The sequence below is a fragment of the Acanthaster planci genome, linkage group LG09 (assembly GCF_054643075.1).
Source record: "Acanthaster planci isolate LZ-2023a linkage group LG09, COTS_SCS, whole genome shotgun sequence".
In the NCBI taxonomy this organism is placed as follows: Eukaryota; Metazoa; Echinodermata; class Asteroidea; order Valvatida; family Acanthasteridae; genus Acanthaster; species Acanthaster planci.
Window position 1 is genome coordinate 7,566,220 of NC_141785.1, and position 18,391 is coordinate 7,584,610.

An 18,391-nucleotide genomic window follows, 5' to 3' on the forward strand; every position below is an offset into this window, starting at 1 on the left:
TACGGACAGGTGATGTTTTATTTTCATTTGTTCCAAGCATCAGACTGAATGAATGTACCTCGGCACAGTGAACGCTAATGGTGAAGACACTGATCAAAGTCTGCATATACATGTCCAAATGTACACTGTATTACTATGAATTGTTTCCTGCGCGCATTCATTGCTGTATTTGAGCCCTCTTCTGTTAACAGGCCAATGCGCTAGTGCCTTCACATTTTATTTACATGTGCACGTTCATGCTGTTTATTTCCTTGTGAATTGTAAACTGCTTAAAAATATTTTGATCTCTTCATTTTAGCTTTTGCTTGAAAGACTACCATAAAATATAATTTCGTAACTGTGCATCTCATACAAGAACATGCATTAATTGCTCAGCAGTCATGTATTTTAGATTTTTCGAAATGACAGATCAATTTCTGGCAGGATGTTTCTCTGTTGGGCAATTTTTCAGTTTTAAATATGCTACTACAGCATATAATTTACAAAGGCTATTACAGAGGTGAATTTTATCAGACGTAAACAAACAGGAAAGAAATGGGAAATTCTAAACTTTTGCACATATTTCATATCCAGGAGTACTGGCAGCACGCCATCAGGAGTCAACTTTAAGAATCTTGATTTTTTTGTCAAATTTGCTTTATAAATTGTGGAATAGGATGGTATCAGACTATTTTAGAATTCATGCGGTTTCCTAGCCTCCCCTTTTTTCCCAAATCTTACTAAAACACCAACGTATGTTTCATCACACATGAAATTATTCATCAGAGTCGCCAGGTACTAATTTGACAGGAAGTCTCATTTTATTCTTTCACTAATGAATGCTCCAAAAATGAAAGCTTTAACCTTATTTTCAATTTCAATGTGAATGGCCCATGAATAAAGTTCATTATTCCGTCCATGGATTTCTGCAAGACAATTACATGCACTGAGCTATATTTAGCGTTAAAGTGAGCATGTTTCTTAATTTTCCTCAAAGTAGTGAAATAAAGAATAAGACATCTATGAAATGATACACAAAGTAGATAACAAAGCAGCAGGTGGGCCACTTTTGAAAAATTATGACAAATGAAAATGTCGGGTACAAAGTAATTTTTTGAAAGGTATAAAGAGCTATTAATATTGCATCAATACGCTGACAAATCTTAACTGGAAAAATTATGTTTAGCAGTGCAAACGGCTCAAAACTTTTCCAAAAATTTTTTAAAATAAAAGTACAGTTGAACTTCGTTAATAAGAGGTCCCTCGGAATTGGCAAATCACCTTGTTACAGCAAGAACCTTGTATTATCAAGAAGGAAAGCAATGAAAAACAAAAGATCAGGACTTAGAAATGTTCATGTTATAAGCAGGACTTGTAGTAACAGTGCTCTTAATAACGAGGTTCTACTGTATTACTTGTAAAAGGAAAACTTCAGCTTTACTGAAACTAGGGGAGAAATTAATTCATCAATCAGAAAAACAAATCAAAAAAGTTTGTCTGCATTGCTGCAGATATAAAAATATGTTGATTTTTCCAATGCATTAAAACCAAAGTGTATTTACAGGTATATCACATCCATTATATTGGCTCAGGTAAATAGTTCTTTAGTACATCATGTATCACAATGTTAGTAACAAAAAGCTCATCCTTTTTTCATTTTAGAAGAAAACTGTTCTGTATCCCTCTCTGACAAACAATACGGGCTTTTCACAATAGTGTGCCTCCAAGAGTTTGAAACGCATCAGACAATCAAAGTGCGCAGAATTTGTCGACCCAAAGCGTGTTTGGAAAGGGTTGACAAATTTCGCGCGTTGTGATTGGCCAACGCGTTGCAAACTCTTGGAGGTGCACTATTGTGAATTGCCTGTATTGAGAGGCCTTGGATCAATTTCGGTGTGCGTATCTGCAAGATTAAAACCCGTAAAATGGCACAGAATTTAAGTTGTCAGTCAAGAGAAGATTGTTAAATTCTTAAAATCTACTAAAAGTATCTAAATGGAAAATTGCAATTGACATGAAAAAAAAAATCCAACACACCCGTGTACAAATAAACCAACATGACTGAGGTTTAACCTCACCACACTCCCATTGACAAAGATCAATGTGAAATTAAAAAAACAAAGGCCTCGGCTTGTCATTTAAGGAAATGTCTCAATGTCACAGTCTAACTGGTAATAAAATAAACGTTAGATGTGTCACTGAGATAAAGCTGAACATTCCTGAATCATCCAATTGCAATATAACATGAAAGAGTTGGATAGGGTTAGGAAAAATCACTGCCTTGTAAGGCAATTTACAAACAGTCTGTACAGCTTAAAAATCTAGCCTCTACAATTATGTCCAATTAACAAGAATCTTGTCAACGTATGTCAGAAATTGGGCGATTACACTCATGGATATTTATAAGCCAATGCAGTTGTTTCATTGGTCATCTATCTTTCTCATCTAAGAAGCTTCCAGAGTAGCGCACTCTGTGTTAAATGCGTTTACATTAGTCTCTTTGGTAGTACACATATCCTCACTTGTTTGGTGTCCAGGCTACAGGAACCACTGATACTGCAATCAAGTAAATCTGTAAACCGACTCAATTCTTTGGCTTGCAAACAGCGTATGAAAATGCTGACCAAATGGAGACTGCCAAAGCGTAACGTAACTTTAGAGAGTATTCAAAGAGAGTAAGAAATGCATGCAACATAGATTCTGATGCACCTCCCTCTGAATTTTTCAGAGTTCAAATGAATGAATATCTCTGGATCAGTGATTCTGCACTGCATCTGTTAATCACTGCATTGGTATTGCAAAACATAAAAAATCATCAAAATGATGAAAACAAAATCACTACCACACTCACGTTTATCTGAGCAATGCAATATTTAATCTAATGCCCAAGCACTGATATCAGTGCACTGGTATCCCTCCCTAATCACACAAACTCCAACACCTTGAAATCAAACTCTTACCTTTAAAACAGTACCCAATCACACAGACTCCAACAGTACTGTTGCTGTGACTACCCAATCAGACAAACTCCAACAGGTCTTTGCCTGTGTGATTTGTTTGATTGGGTTCAGCAGGCCCACTGCACAGTACAAAGAGTATGGACGGGCAGTATCTATTCAAACAAACTTACACACCATCATGCTGCATATTCATCCCCAACTGCTGGGATCATTGTGGTGAGGGAATGGCGTTTGTCCTTGTTATGGTAATTATTACATAATATTATAATGGAGGCATGTAGCCAAGTAGTTAGGGTTTGAAGCTTCCAATCATAGGGTTGGAGGTTCGAGTCCAGTTGCTGGCAGTATGTTGTGGCCTTTGGTAAGCCACTTCACCCCCACTTTCCTCTCTCCACCCAGGAGTATACATGAGTACCAGCATTAGCTGGGGAAGCAACCTCTGATGGACTGGCATCCCATCCAGGGGGAATAGAAATATTCTCAGTAGTTTCATGCCAAGGAAACTGGAGATAAACACCAGCCTGATGAGCTAAATTAACTCGGACCAGACTTGCTATATAATATTACATATTACATACTTACTGTTTCAGTAGGAAGCTTTCCATCATTACATTATCTCTAAAAATACTGTACTCAGATAATTACGGATAATCTGCCTTCATTTAAAATTCCTGATAGTAAAAAAAACTAAAAAGTGAGAGGGCCACAGTACCCATTCAGCCAAAATTCAACAGGGTAAGTGCAGACCTACAGTCGAATCCAACACCATAAAGCAAGTTCCCAATACCTAATTCCACAAAGTCAAACACGTTACTGGTGTTGAAGTTTGACTGGTTCGGCACTGTTAGGGATAAAATATGCCACAACACCCAATGGCTGAACGATGAAGAAGTGTTGGTGTCTGGTTATATCTCATTTTTTGGCAGCATCCGGCAGTCAATTTTAACAGAAGCAGCAGAGACAGGTGGGATGGACACATGCAGTGGTCTACCACTTCAGGGTGCCCGGGATGTACTTGTCGATGAGCGTCTGGTAAAACGGCCGGAGGGCGTCCAGGTCAGGTAAACTGTCACATTTGGAATACAGGTCGAATTGGCTGCAAGGGGTGAACGAAAGCAAAGAGAAAAAAACAATATTCTAGAAGCAGAAAAAAAGACTGAAGATTAAACAGCTTTTTTTTGAGAGAGAGAATGACACAATAACTTTATTGATGGTAGCCTTGTTACCAGTGAAATGATTTTCAGTGGGCAGCAGGGTCTCCATCTAGTGACCCGTTGCCCCGTCTTTTGGACAGGTAGTCTGCAATTGTGGACAGGCACTTTGGCAAAAAGAATAAACTCCTGGGTAGAATTTTGAAAAATGAACAAAAATGACAGGCCAATTTGGGATAGAAATGTACATATTCCGGAAGAGCTTAAATTGCATTTTGTTAAGTATAGTCACAAATATACCCCATAAACTGAGCAACGGACCGACCAGCCGGCTATGCTGATCTATGTCAAGTTGTTTGTAGTGTGCACTTCATGCAGGCACAATACATGTGTACTATTCACAGGTATTACGATCACATAGACTGGTTCCCCGGGGGGAGGGGTCAGTCAATATGACCATGATAAGTCAAAATTACCTGGCGTCCATAACCACTTCATGTGATTGTGCACGGCACTGCAGACGCAAGTGTATTAGTCGGACACATGTACCTATCTAACAGCCCACTGTACTGCTGGTCTGCATGTATACACATGCGGCAATGATACATGTACAGTGTTAGCAGATCGCACAGAACGGGTACTTTGAACTGCACTACGGAAAGACAGGTTTTGGAAATCCTAGACGAAACCCTGATTGGCTAAACGAGGAATACAAGGACGTACGACTAACATTAATTACAATGTAATGAAGATGACGAAAATGTTCGGGGTCTTACAGGTGGGAGGAAATACTGATGAACAAGCCGAGGGATATGGGAATAGAAGTGAAAATTACATTTGTACCACACTGCACTAGATACTATCAGCTTTAAGAGTGAACTTGAATACGGGAATGGAAGTGAGAAATTACATTTGTACCACACTGCACTAGATACTATCAGCTTTAAGAGTGAACTTGAATACGGGAATGGAAGTGAGAAATTACATTTATACCACACTGCACTAGATACTATCAGCTTTAAGAGTGAACTTGAATACGGGAATGGAAGTGAAAATTACATTTGTACCACACTGCACTAGATACCATCAGCTTTAAGAGTGAACTTGAATACGGGAATGGAAGTGAGAAATTACATTTGTACCACACTGCACTAGATACCATCAGCTTTAAGAGTGAACTTGAATACGGGAATGGAAGTGAGAAATTACATTTGTACCACACTGCACTAGATACCATCAGCTTTAAGAGTGAACTTGAATACGGGAATGGAAGTGAGAAATTACATTTGTACCACACTGCACTAGATACTATCAGCTTTAAGAGTGAACTTGCAGCTACCATTTTGTTTTGAAAGTATGCTTCTTGCACACCACCTGCTTGACGTGTGATCACCACTCACTTGAATTCACGGATCCATTTGAGCATCTCCAGGTCCTTGTTGTTGCACAGGTGCATGTAGTCACCACCGGTGTGCCAAGGGTAGAAGGAATGGTAGCGGATGATGTACAAAGCCTAGACCAAAAATCGCAGGTGGATTGCAATTGTAACACAGCCCAGATAATCAGTTGGAAAAGGCCGTGGTTGATGAAAGGTGGAGTTAAAGACCTAAGCCGATATTCATAATAGCCTGCTATGAAAGCCTAGTTGGCTGCTCAAACAGCCCCAAGTTGACAGCTAGGCCTAATTGGAAACTAACTAATACTCATAACATTTTGCTAAGTTTAGTTGGTTGCTAACGTTAGAGTTGATCTGGGATATCTCCAAGTCACTAGGTGGCAACTAAATCATTTGTGGGTTACACATTCAGCAGCGAACATGGCCAGACTTATACTCGAGCTTGCACAACTATTAATCAATTCATAAAAGCACGCTAAGCTTAGTTGGCTGCTATTCCCAAAAGTCATTTGACCTATCCAAAACTTCACCATATCCTATTGACATGTGAATACACATTTTTTGGTTTAATAGGGGTTTGAGTAACTGCCTGATGTCCTAGCTGCTTGCTTAACATACCTAGATGCCACCTGGCTGGTAACATTTTCAGCAAGGGTTATGAATACCAAATTAGTTGGTAACCATGGAGCAGAGAACTACTGATTCAGCAGGCTGCTGAGGCCCAGTTGGCTGCTAAGTTAGCAGGCTTTTATGAATATCGGCCCTGTAGCCCTAAACTTGAGGCTCAATGTAAACCGCAGGGAATCATGTTGGATCTATCATGCTTTGATTTGGTTTAACCAAACCCTACACCCTGTAAATGACTATGAGTTGGTACTGTACGTGGGTAATTCCAGAAATTAGGGGGCCATTGTTTTCACGTCCCTGTCACATCTGACATATGATTTTGTAAGTTCAGAACACATTTTCTGAATCACAAGCTTCAAGAAGAGTCCTACACCCTTCTTTATTGATGTTTTAAACAGGTAAAACCAAGAATTATTTGGAGTCTGCGACTATTAGTTGTGAAGTTGATTTCTGTCCATCGTCATTTTTTGTATTTCATTAAATTTAATTTAAATTGGTGTCACTTTCTACTTTTTAACATATAAAATACAAGTAATTTGGCCGTCAGGCCACGAGATGTACCCAAAATAATAAAACCTAACTTACCGCTACCATCTGCTGTTTGCCAACACAGATGTTTATTCGGCAACATAACAGTTTAAGTTCATTGCTTACCTCTTCAGGAAGCTTACAGCTGTTCTCAACCATCACCTTGTACAAGTACTCTACGGAAGACATTAAGAAGGCAAATTAGTCTTTCTGGAATTGGCATCCAGGAATTATGCTTCAGGTAGTGTAGTTAAGAGAGATCAGAAGGTGCAAATTATCAGACACAGCAAGTAGTTTTCAAGTATTCTCCTACATGAATTCCAACTGTGCTTGTCAAGAGTTGATGGCTTTTTTGGTTGGGAAGGACACAGCTGGTAAACTCATACAAGCTGGCAAGGGATATATCATAGGCCAACCAAATATGCAATCTACAAGTGAAATGAAACCAGGCTTTTCAAAATCTTGTAAGCTTGATCAGAACAAGAACACTGCTTCACTGGTATCCTGTATTGCTTTGAATTCATACAGGGGATTGTTTATCCACACGTAAAAAGGTCAAAATGGACAAGAGAAATCGGGCAGCTGATCTAATACATGTACGTCGGCTGTTTTTCAATACTCAACTTCATGTCCATCTCAGCATGGATGTCAATCGGTGGGGGATGGGGGGGAACATGTCCCCTCCCCCCACTTTTCCATGTGGGGGGGGAGATACTATATCAATTCCCCCCCCCCCACTTTTTTCCAAAAACTAAATGAAAATGTATACCTTGCAAAAGCATTGGTAAAAAAAAAAATGGCTTAAGTAGCCAGAAATTCTCTCAGATCACACCACAAAGTATCTATACCGCATGCCACTCAGGGCTTCACGCTCGTATTTGTTCTGATCAGGGCTATGCCTCCCCCCCCCAACTTTTCAAACTGAATTGACGTCCTTGCATCCCAGGCTTCATCTATTTTTTTTTTTCAATCTAACTTCCAGGTGGTTAGCTCAACAGTAAGTCCGACAGTATGCCAGAAATATCAAAAAAGGTGTGCAAGAGCAAAATATATAAAGGTGATTCACTTTAATTTGAACACTTTGGAGCCACAGTCGGAGACTGATTTTGGAGACAAAGCCTGACAAAACGTCAGGATCAAAACGTATTGGATTTAAAAGGTCATTGCTTAAATGTGAGGGAAAGCCATCCTCTAAGAACCTTGCTGAATCCAGCAACAAGATCTGCTCTTCACTTGTATGGAACAGAGAGACCCATCAGACCTTTTTCCGACGTTGGACCTTCTCGGATTCAGCAAGGTTTGGGTTAGGAAATGAAAGCGATCAAAGGTGCATTAGTTATGAAAGTCTGAGAGGAAAATCCTTTTCTGATTTTTTTTTACTCCTACGATGGCCAATGAGTATACACGTAAATGAAGCCAAACTGGTGGATTTGCATGTAAGTGATGCGCAAGTCACAGTTTCAAACTAATGCATCTTTGCAAACAACAAACAAAACAGCAAGCTACCATCGTGGCCCCATGACATCATCACGTTGGCCAAGCCACAGTGTTCTTCATAAATGCCACACTTAGAGCTGAGGAAATTAAAAAAAAGGTTATATTGGGGGACCAAACCCGGCCCCATTTTAACACCCCCTTGCCCTGAGGAAACAATCAAAAGTTATTAGTGGATCACCGTAGTACATAAACACAAGCATTTAACTCCCCTTTCATATCCCCTTTTATCTGACTCTGTTGGTGTATACACTTTGTGTAGAAACTTTGAATGTAAAAAAATAACCCAAGCAGGTATTCCCAGATGGATACCCTAAAAGGGTAAACACATATGACCCACTCTGTAAAAATGAGTCACAAGTCACTGGAACTATTGTTGAGTTTCACTTTGTATTAGGCCTTCTCTGACATTTGGCTTCCAGAGCTATGGCTAGGTCTATTGTCTTGGTGTCTCCACGCACTCCCAATGGAGCAAGGACCTAGACCTTAGATTGAGGTAACTGAGCTCTGTTCTGATGTCATTCAGTTTGGTGTGATGAACATGGACGTTGTGTGGATTTTAAAATGTTGAGTCTTCCTATTACTTGATTAAACACTGTGCAAGATTCTTTGGCTCTGGCAACATGCGACTCATTTTGGCAAAGTGGGTCACAAATTACACCTCACTTGGGTTATCAGAGGTCACTAACTACCCTTAACGGTCCCGAGGTGATGTAACCTTCAAATGGGATGCGTGACTTGGCAAAGGTCCATAACAAGTGGGTGTATGGCATTCTGCTCGGGGCATACCAAAGCAAACGTCAAATAAGAGTGCAAAAAAATATACAGCAACATGAAAAGGCCATGCAGTGATCACAAGCCTATTTTTTCCATACAACTACCCAATAACCCTGATTATACGATGACACAATTGACTAGAGCTTACCTCCTTATTGGGGTCTATTAAATAACTGCAGGTGAACTCCCATGTGGAATACACATGGAAACTTTCTAACGAGCCTTGTGGCACCCAGTGTTTATTCCGTGATTTTGAGTGAAGGGAACCATTGTGATCTCAGGCGTTAAGGTATTTTGAAGTCTCAAATCCAAAGATTAAATAAAACATGCATTACAAGAAGACTTGCTTATCACTTACTTGTAAGCAGGGTTTTTCAAATCGGGGTTGTCATCAAAGCTGGTCTTTCGGTAGACAATGGAGTCCCCATAAGCACAGCCGACAACGAAAGTATCACCAACGACGGACCACTGAAGAACAGACAAACCAAATCCAGCTCAAAAGTTACACAAACATGAAAAGGAGTACTCATGAATGAACCGTGTCGTAGTCATGACCTTGAAGCTGAGACCAAGACCTACAGCTCATGAGTTGTGTGTTGTAGACACACCAATCACAAGTCCATCCCAAGTAGTGAAGAAAGCATTACTTTGTCATTGTTCACCCTGTTACTTGTGACTTGCCTTATGAAAGGACTTGTGAACAACATTGTGACTGGACTTGACTTCAACACAATCCCCAGAGACCAATACCAGGATCTCGGGGTCCATGACTACAACCATAACCTAATGGCCAAAGACCAGGACCTCCAGACTTTATGTGCTTAAAGTGCGAAATAGAAAAAAATTAACTAGAGCATTAAAAAGTCAGGTGGAATGCTTGGGATTATTTTAGTCTGTGATTTCTCAGAGTAGACCTTTTCTTTTTACAAAAGGAGTTTTCCATTGAAAAATGTGACTAAATGGTCACCATTGTTAACTGACCAATCAAGTAACTGAATGTATACCTACAACATCTCTGAATATTTGCAGCTAAGGTCGAGAAAGATGACAGGGTTTGTATCCCTGATGCTTTAAACAGCAGGTAAATGTGAGACAAACAGGTTTCAGGAATCATTGGCTGCGTGATGAGCTGCATCAACAGGTGCCTTACCTGTGGTTCCCCCCAAGCTGCCATCACCTTGCCCAGATCATGAATCAGTCCAGTCAGGATCAACCAGTCTGTCACCAATGTAAGTATAACAAAAGAAAGGAGCAGATCGGTTCTACCAGTCAAACACACTCATCCTTCAACTGATACAACTACCAACATATTTTGTTTCACAGGGGAAACTTTTCATCACAAGCAGAGAAACTTCGGAACAGAATCTGGGAGTACTAACTTTCTGATGCACATCAGAACCAAGCAGACAAACAAGGAATGGCTAACCTTTGTCGGGGTGACGTTCTCGGATTCGTTCAGCGGTCTGGAAGGCATGGTAAATGTTTGGCACGCTCGTCTATGAATATGAACGCACAAGTGCAATACTAAGTCTACAACCCATACAGTTAGTTATCAAGTTTGTTTGCACCAATACATACATGTGCCAACCGCCAAAAAATAAACAAAAGATCACTGAATGGTGCATATAGTGTACCGAAGTGTGACGTCACTGTGAACCAGAAAGTGTAGTGCCAAAAAATGGAGTACGCACGCGTGTTGGTTCGTGCATTGATTCTCGCTGTAATGCCTTTTACACACACAATTATGCGCGTGACGGGGCCACTTCGGTCTTGTGTACCATTTGATACAAACTCCAACACAATACATGCTAGATATTTGTCTGGATATTTATCTTAATATTGAGAAAGAAAACGGTGGTGCTCGAATCTGTCATGTCTGAAGGTGATTCCACTTATGGATTTCATTGTTCAACTGTTCCTCATTAGTTTCCCCTCTTTTCTTTTTGACCAATTACTGCCAGATCCAGTTGTTACAAATAAACATGTATGGTTCTGTAGCATCAATACCCAAGGGGCGAGACTGGAGGACCACCAAATAAGCACCTGAGGTTTGAGGGCCCCACAGCAGTGCAGGGTCTATGGCATATATTGGGTCTGCCTACAGGCACCCTTTTAAAAAACCCTTTTCTTGTGTTGTGTATCGACCTTATCGGCAAAAATACCTCAATGGTGAACTCTGCATTTTCTGAATTATTTGAAAAATCATGAAAAACAAGGGAAATCTTGATGGAAAATCCTGACGAAAACATCCTGAAATCAGGAAAAATCCTGACAAATCAAAAGCCTGATACCTATATATTTTACAAACCAATTTCTGTAATGGACTGAGCATGGAAGAGTATAAACTTTTAATGCTGCCAAGGCCTAAAAGAATGGAGTGCTTGAGTGGAACATGACATCTTAGAAAAGGAAACTGAGTTCTAGAAAGGAGTTGTTTGAGAGACATTGCTACTTACATCTGGATCTGATTCGTCAATGATGGTGTTGATAAACTCCAACGCCTGCATGATTGAGAACTGGCCATGGTCAAACTTTCCCCACTGCTCGTGCTGTACAAAACAAGAACATGTACGTGAACATGACTAAATGAGACCATGCCATGGCCACTTCCACAACTACGGATGTGAATCTTAGAACACAATGACAATCTTCCAACTTTGCGTTGAACTACGGCAATGTACATTATGCTTTCAGTAATCTTTACTCAGTACAAGGAATGTACCAACAGGCTTTGACTAATATTCGGCGGTGCTTGGGTCAATTTACTAGTGAAATGCAACTTGCCAGAGATAACGACTGTACAATTCAAATAACCAAGAATAGCACTAATTGCTCACAGTTTAATAAAACCTAAAACCCGGCAAGACAGTCTCAGTGAGTCTCAAACACACCATCGGCTTGACACTCACAGTGTACAGTCTTCAATATGTTTAGGGAGAGGGGTTTTTCACTCACTTTCTTACGGACATACTCAACGGTCTGGTGTGTGTGCATCAGCTTGTAAGTATTCTGGACCTTAGCCAACTGGGGGTCATCTTCGGGAGAATGCTGAAAAAAGAATAATGGAAAAAAGTAATTATAATCTTCTGTACAATGCAAATGACATGTGGACGAATTTGTTGGGTCAGGAAAAACAACAAGACACATCCTTCTGTTAGATTTGTCACAAATATTACACATACAGTATGTGAGGTGAGCTACCAGCAACACGACACCGTGAGTCATCGATTATCTTTTTACTGTATGTGAGTCATCATGGCCGAATCTGAACAATATTAAAGTGAGACTGGTTTAATACAGTGTGTAGCTTCTGCCATTCAAACTGTAGTTTGCTCATCTCACTCCAATGCCATTGGAGGCACACACTGAGCAAGTTACGCATTATACATGTGTGCATGTACCTGTGTGCATGTACATGTGTGCATGTACCTGTGTGCATGTACATGTGTGCATGTACATGTGTACATGTAAATGTGTGCATGTGTACATGTACATGTGTCCCAGCGCTCTGATGAGAAAGGGAACAGTTACAAAAACCACGGACACATTTTTTACAGTGAGTTTACAGATTTTATTTTTTGGGGTTTTAAATTTTCTTGGGTTAGTTTTACCATTATTTCTGACTCCCTGATTGAATACACTGTTGGTATTTGACAACACCGGATTACCATTTTTGTTTTACAGTCAGTTTTTAGATGTTCCATCAGGCTCGCCAGGCGGGCTGATATTTTGATACTTGTTCTTCCAGATTTTCAAAACCAAGTACATGTAAAGTCTCTGGTTAAAAACTACGGCTCATTGACCCTCCTTTAGTTTTACAGCACAAATGTGCACAAATGCCCGCAGTCACTGGTGAGCATGTGTTTTCTACGTGCACAGGTTCAGTGTGTACACAGTAGATTGCCAGCACAAAATGACCCAGGGTCTTTTGTGCAGTCCTCTTCACTACATTTGGTTTACTGCACAATTATGCACATGAAACAGTGAAGCACAGTTGTTGTGCAGCACAAAAGTGCAATCTGATATTCCTGTGAGGGACTGTTGATGCAGTGCACAACGCGACACAGCTGTGCTCCTTTGAGGTGTTTACCAAATGACCCAAAGAGTGACTTCAGCATAGGAGGGTTAAGAGACCAACAGCAAATTGCGCAACACTTCCCGCAAACATCAGCGCGCCGCCTTATCAAATAAACTTTTCACCAGCCGCCAAACCTCTTGTTCTATTTGTTTTTCCCCTGTTTGTTAGCTGAACTGGCATGAGTCCATGTTCTTATCAAAACTTCAACCAATGGCCATTGAGTCTGTAGTCGTAATACATCCAATGGGTAACCTCGTCTCACAAAGGTTATCAGAAAATAATCAGTAACGGACTAAGAATTTGCCATAACCTAACCACTTTGATAACAAACCGTCATGTAGTTTCGTGGGAAGCACAAATTTACATACAGTGTTTATTGTGTTGTCAAAGTCTCTCCCCTTTCCCATTTGCCTGTAGTATGAAACGCTTTAAGTCTTACAGGCAAGCACTGCCAAGTTTTTTATCCACACATACCTCAGCAAATTGTCGGAAGGTTTGGACTTCCTTGGCTGATGGTTTGAACTCAGTCCCTTCAAACTGCTTCTCGCTGACATCTGGCCTGTAGATCTGAGACGGATCCAAAATAGTAACAGTTTCCTGCGGGTGGAACGAGAAATTGGATTATGAAAAGGGTTTTCAGGTTTGAAGTTACATGCACACTTGTTTGGGCGGGCTTTGAGATTGCGACCAACTTTAAATTTGCCTTGGGCTGATTGCCGATGCAAATGTCATTGTACAAACACAGTTTGCTGGTGCTCACTGGTTGACTCCCACGATACTGACCTGTGATTAGAGGAAATATTTAACATGTAGGCCTTCCAAAAGCCCTTCAAAAGATAGGAAGAAGTCCTTCACAGGAAAAAAAGGGGGGGGGGTTTCTACAAGGTTGTTACTCTATACAATGTGTAATTGCATGCATTGTTTTCTCCCACAATTAAAACAGTTCTCTGCAAAGTTACTGATCTCTTGACTTTCTACATGTATGAACATTACTTTGAAAACCGACGTATTTGTCATCTCAATTCTGTCTGATTCATGCTTTTAAGCATCAAGACCTAAACTGTCTCAGTGCAATAACTGTATGTGTAAGCCAAGCTCAGCCAGCTGTCATGTTCCCACATCTGTCAACTAATATACACATTTATGTAGAGTAGCATCCTACAATACAGCACAAAAATGTGTGTGCTTTAGGAACATACTGTTAACTGGGTAATATTTCTGTTTGGGGGTGTGTGCTATAGCTCTAAGCAAAGACCATTTAGAGGGTGTGCCTTAATTTTAGCCACTAAAGTCAATCACCAACCTCTACAGTAACAGTACATGTACTTGTGAGACCTGTTCCCCTGTGAGGTGATCTGACCAGGGCACACCCACCCACTATTTACCTACTGCAGCTCTGAACCATCTCACACCACTGATACTGGTCTATATCTCTGTTTGCTTAATGTTTCTCTGTTTGCACACTGCACAGTTCTATGTGGGGCTGTATTATCTAAGCCAATGCCAGTTAGAGGGTGTGTTGTTAGGTAACAAAGCCGATAGCCAAGGACAAACCTCTACATCTATTATATAACAATACAGGTTAGACCTGCCCCCCCCCCAAACCTGACAAGGTGAACAAAGGCACAACTGCCTCACTCCCCTTCTCTCCTCCCCCCTCTCCTCTGCAGACACACATGTATACTAACTCTTTGGCAAAGGAATGACAACCAGTTGTCATTTAGCTCCCATCAAATGACAGTCTGGGTCCATCCCTGTCCGATCCTCACAAATGTTGACTGATACAAGGTGTGGATCCAGAACCAAATTTCTGGGGGGGGGGAGGGGGAAGAGAAGGAGCAGGCCAAATTTACTGCTGGAGGGGGCAAAGAATTGAGGGTACCCTGACTTCTCATGATCAGTGCATGGTGTAATGAAACAAAAATGGTGGGATGGTAGTCACTCCAGGTTTGAACATAATTCATTTTTTCAATGTATACATGTAAGTTACTGTTCCGTACTTGGATGAATTAAGCATTGTAGTAAGCTTTCCCATGCACATATATGTATAAATTGTCCAACCCTCAGGAAAGACCTACGTGCATTTCAAGAAATAATGTACCCGTCATCAGAGTTTAGCAGTTTGCCCCTTCAGCAATTTTAGGTATTAAGCAGTGTTTAAGAAAAACCAGTAATGGCCACATTAAAAGACCAGGGGCAAGAGACGGTAAGAGTTTCATATACATGTATGAACATCACTAATTTTTCCCTGAAGTGGCATATCAGCAATCAGAAAATGATAAGCATGTCCTAAAATGTCAAATTTTATGTTAATTTCCAAATTACTTAGAATTTCTCAGACCAAATCAAATGGTTGTGCACAGAGTGTCAAGTGATGTCCAAGTATGGTACTCACACCAACACTAAAGTACCCACTTTATACCACCCTGTTTGTAGAAACTGTAGAACCTTAACAAATCTTTCCCTGGTTCCATACTTAAATTGACAGAGTAACGTTGTATTTACAAAATGTGATTCAGGCCTACGGAAATTTCAGACATTAGTTCCCTGAAAAATATCCTCTGGAGCTGCAAATCAGCCACAAGAAAAGGAAATTAAACATCCTGCAATTCAATGTTGATTCAGTTTGAAATAATGGCACTGGTCTATGTGCAAGTAATGAGGACTTCACATTGCCATTTTGAACATGGTCGGGTGATAATGATGAAAAGGTTAATGTAGCGTCCTGGGGCCTGTTTGTTTCACATGGATCTGGTTGTCGATCAGTGACCCCCATTGCCGGTTAACTCCATCCATTTGGCGGGTTCTGTTGTCAGTGACCCAAAGGCGGATCACTTGGAGATCCAGCTTTGTATGAAATAAATAGGCCCTGGTAGTTGCTCGGCAGCATGGCGTGTTCGTGATCATTACTGCATGCTTGAAAACACAAGACATCCATGCCATCATTCAATGCCATATGGGAATTCAATGCTAAGTTGGACTACTTCAGATGGAAATTTAATGTTATGTTAGCCCACTTAATGTTTAAATAATAAGCCTTATTGCTAATACTTCATGAGTGATTTTGCACGATGGTAGAGACTAGAGAGGCATTGTGGGAAGAAAAAAGGGGCAATTTGTTTTTTTATAGGGCAATAGACCCTTCCACATCCTTCTAGAGAAAATGACATTGAAATTTGTGCCCCAGTATATTTTCAATGGACCACTCCAGTTTTTGCCCTCACATGCCATTTATGCGCATGCGCACATACATTAGAATGTATTAGCGGAAGGGTCTATGTTTGCCCCCCCTTTTTTCCCATGATGCCTTCTACCACTGTGCAAAATCAGCCAGGCGGCATTAGCAACAAGGGCTGCGGGTGACTTACTTGCAGAAACAAAAAAGGGACATTTTTGATTTACCATGTAAAACAGTGAGACTGACATGATAGCACAGACAGTTATTAAAGAGTAGGCCTAATCTTGACTTGTGCGCAAATTTACAGTAGTCTACCCCCCCTCTGAGTTGATTATCCTACAAATGGATTTCATTAAAATGCAAATCAATTCTGGAAGAAGTAGAATTCTGGAAGAAGAATTTGGGCAAGAGTCAACATTCAAGAGCAATGCCACCGTCAATGACTTCACTGGCTACAACACGTCTCAGTGGTCATCATTAGCCTTTTAGAAGCATGGCGGACACAATAGGAGGGCGCTAGTTGGTTTGGGTAAAATCTTTTATATTTGCTCCAAATTTACCCACTTCAAATAGCAACCCCCTGCTGTGTCCATCATGCTTGAATGGCTGATAAGATGACACATCATGAAAGTGGGAATGTTTTACTCGCCTCATTCTCAGTGAACATTGTAAAAACGAGCAAAAGTTACGAGGCCTACATGTACAATGAAACTTAAACAACTTCTACTCCAAGCATGCCAAGGGGAAAGAGTTCCATGGGTGGACAACACTTATTTTCCCTTAAAATGTTAAGGGCCTACATAGGCCTAGCTAACGTTAGGCCTTAACAATGTCCTACAGTCATGATAATGTGAAATTTAGCTAGGAAAATTCCCAAACATTTAAGTCTATTAAGAAAGTTAGAAAACACTACTTAGGTTTTTTCAGACAAGTCTTTTACTTAAGGTTTGTGCCAGGAGGCATCAAGTGTTGTCCGTATGTGAACCTCTTTCCCTTGAAGGAAAAGACTCCAGTTACCTGGTCCATTGTGATTGTGAATGTGGAGTTTCTACTGCAAGTACATGTACATTACGAACTACCGCCGCGCCTGGCCTGTACGGGAATGACGCAGTACTGAAGAACAACATACACACAATCACAAGCGAGTCACATGACACTCGTCTCCAAACAGTGGTCAAGGCCAAAGATATCGTATAGACTTGACTCAAGTCGGGATCTCTGTGATGTCTTCGTTTCTGCTTTGGATACACTTTGGATACTTCGCGCCCTCTTGTGTCCACTTATTACTTTGTGTTCAGTTTAGAAATCTCGGTTGTACCCAGCGAATGTACCAAAAGTGGTAGCAGCCAATTACATTACCGGCTTTGTTTTTACGTCGTTCATACCTGCATTATAATGAATGAGTCTGAAAGTCTGACTACTTTGATCGGTGGAAATTTCGTATGCATCATGCAAGATCATGTCGTTCATATGAATAACTACATATCACCGACGGGGGTCTTATCCGTCAAGTCGGACTTACTGACTGGTGACGTATGAAACACGTTGTACAAGAGTTATGCGAGCTGCCGGGCTGAGCGCGACGACCGCGTAGTGCGTACCTGCTGAAATGATGGGGATGGCTGAGGAAGAGCAACGTAAGTCCGACTTGATGCAAGTCTAGTATTCGTACAGCTACGCACTTGGGTCGTTTTAGTCTGGGTTAAAGACGTCCTGTACATACAGTGTGCTGCCTTCCTTGTTTATTATTTACGGAAGCGTATTGTTGCCAACACGAAAAATTTATCTTGTCTCTTTTAAACGACCTAGTATCTCGTTTAAACAGCATAATACATGGAGATATTTCTTTTAGTCGAGATAACTAAGTCGTTTAAACGAGATAACTATGTCATTTAATCGAGAAAACCTTTTTTGTGTGTTGGCAGCAATTTGCGCGGTTGGCGTGACGTCACTAGGGCTTCTAACACACGACAAAAGGGCAAATTTACCCTTCGTTCTATTCAATAATGTACAGAAGTTCCCGGATGTCCGCGCCGCTCATGACGTGTTTCAAACTTTTCAACGTTCGAAATGCATTATGGGTTTGGATGACAAACACGCATAACCCAATATGGGAGAAGTGTACCTGCAAACGTTATCTGTTTATTACATACTCAGAATTGAGACTTAACACTTCTGGTGACTGACGAGAAAACAGACGTGGTGGTGACATGCGTGACTTTA

General features: G+C 40.7%; 1 protein-coding gene across 1 annotated transcript; it reads right to left on the minus strand.

The window, feature by feature from the left end:
* Positions 1 to 778: 778 nt before the first annotated feature.
* Positions 779 to 17,312, minus strand: miox (myo-inositol oxygenase). Its single transcript, XM_022251668.2, has 11 exons — positions 17,186 to 17,312; positions 13,465 to 13,587; positions 11,868 to 11,960; positions 11,369 to 11,461; positions 10,339 to 10,408; positions 10,063 to 10,130; positions 9,271 to 9,380; positions 8,148 to 8,215; positions 6,768 to 6,817; positions 5,491 to 5,603; positions 779 to 4,035 (listed from the first exon to the last, which is right to left on the minus strand). The coding sequence occupies exons 1-11, from the start codon at positions 17,192 to 17,194 to the stop codon at positions 3,927 to 3,929; spliced, it is 906 nt and encodes a 301-aa protein (XP_022107360.2). The 5' UTR covers positions 17,195 to 17,312; the 3' UTR covers positions 779 to 3,926.
* Positions 17,313 to 18,391: the final 1,079 nt, after the last annotated feature.

Coding starts and splice junctions, on each gene's coding strand:
- miox (XM_022251668.2), bottom strand. Junction 11,961..13,464: donor CCTTCCGACAATTTGCTGAG/GTATGTGTGGAT, acceptor TTCTTTTTTCAG/CATTCTCCCGAAGATGACCC. Junction 8,216..9,270: donor TTGAAAAACCCTGCTTACAA/GTAAGTGATAAG, acceptor TAATTTCCTCAG/CTCTAAGTGTGGCATTTATG.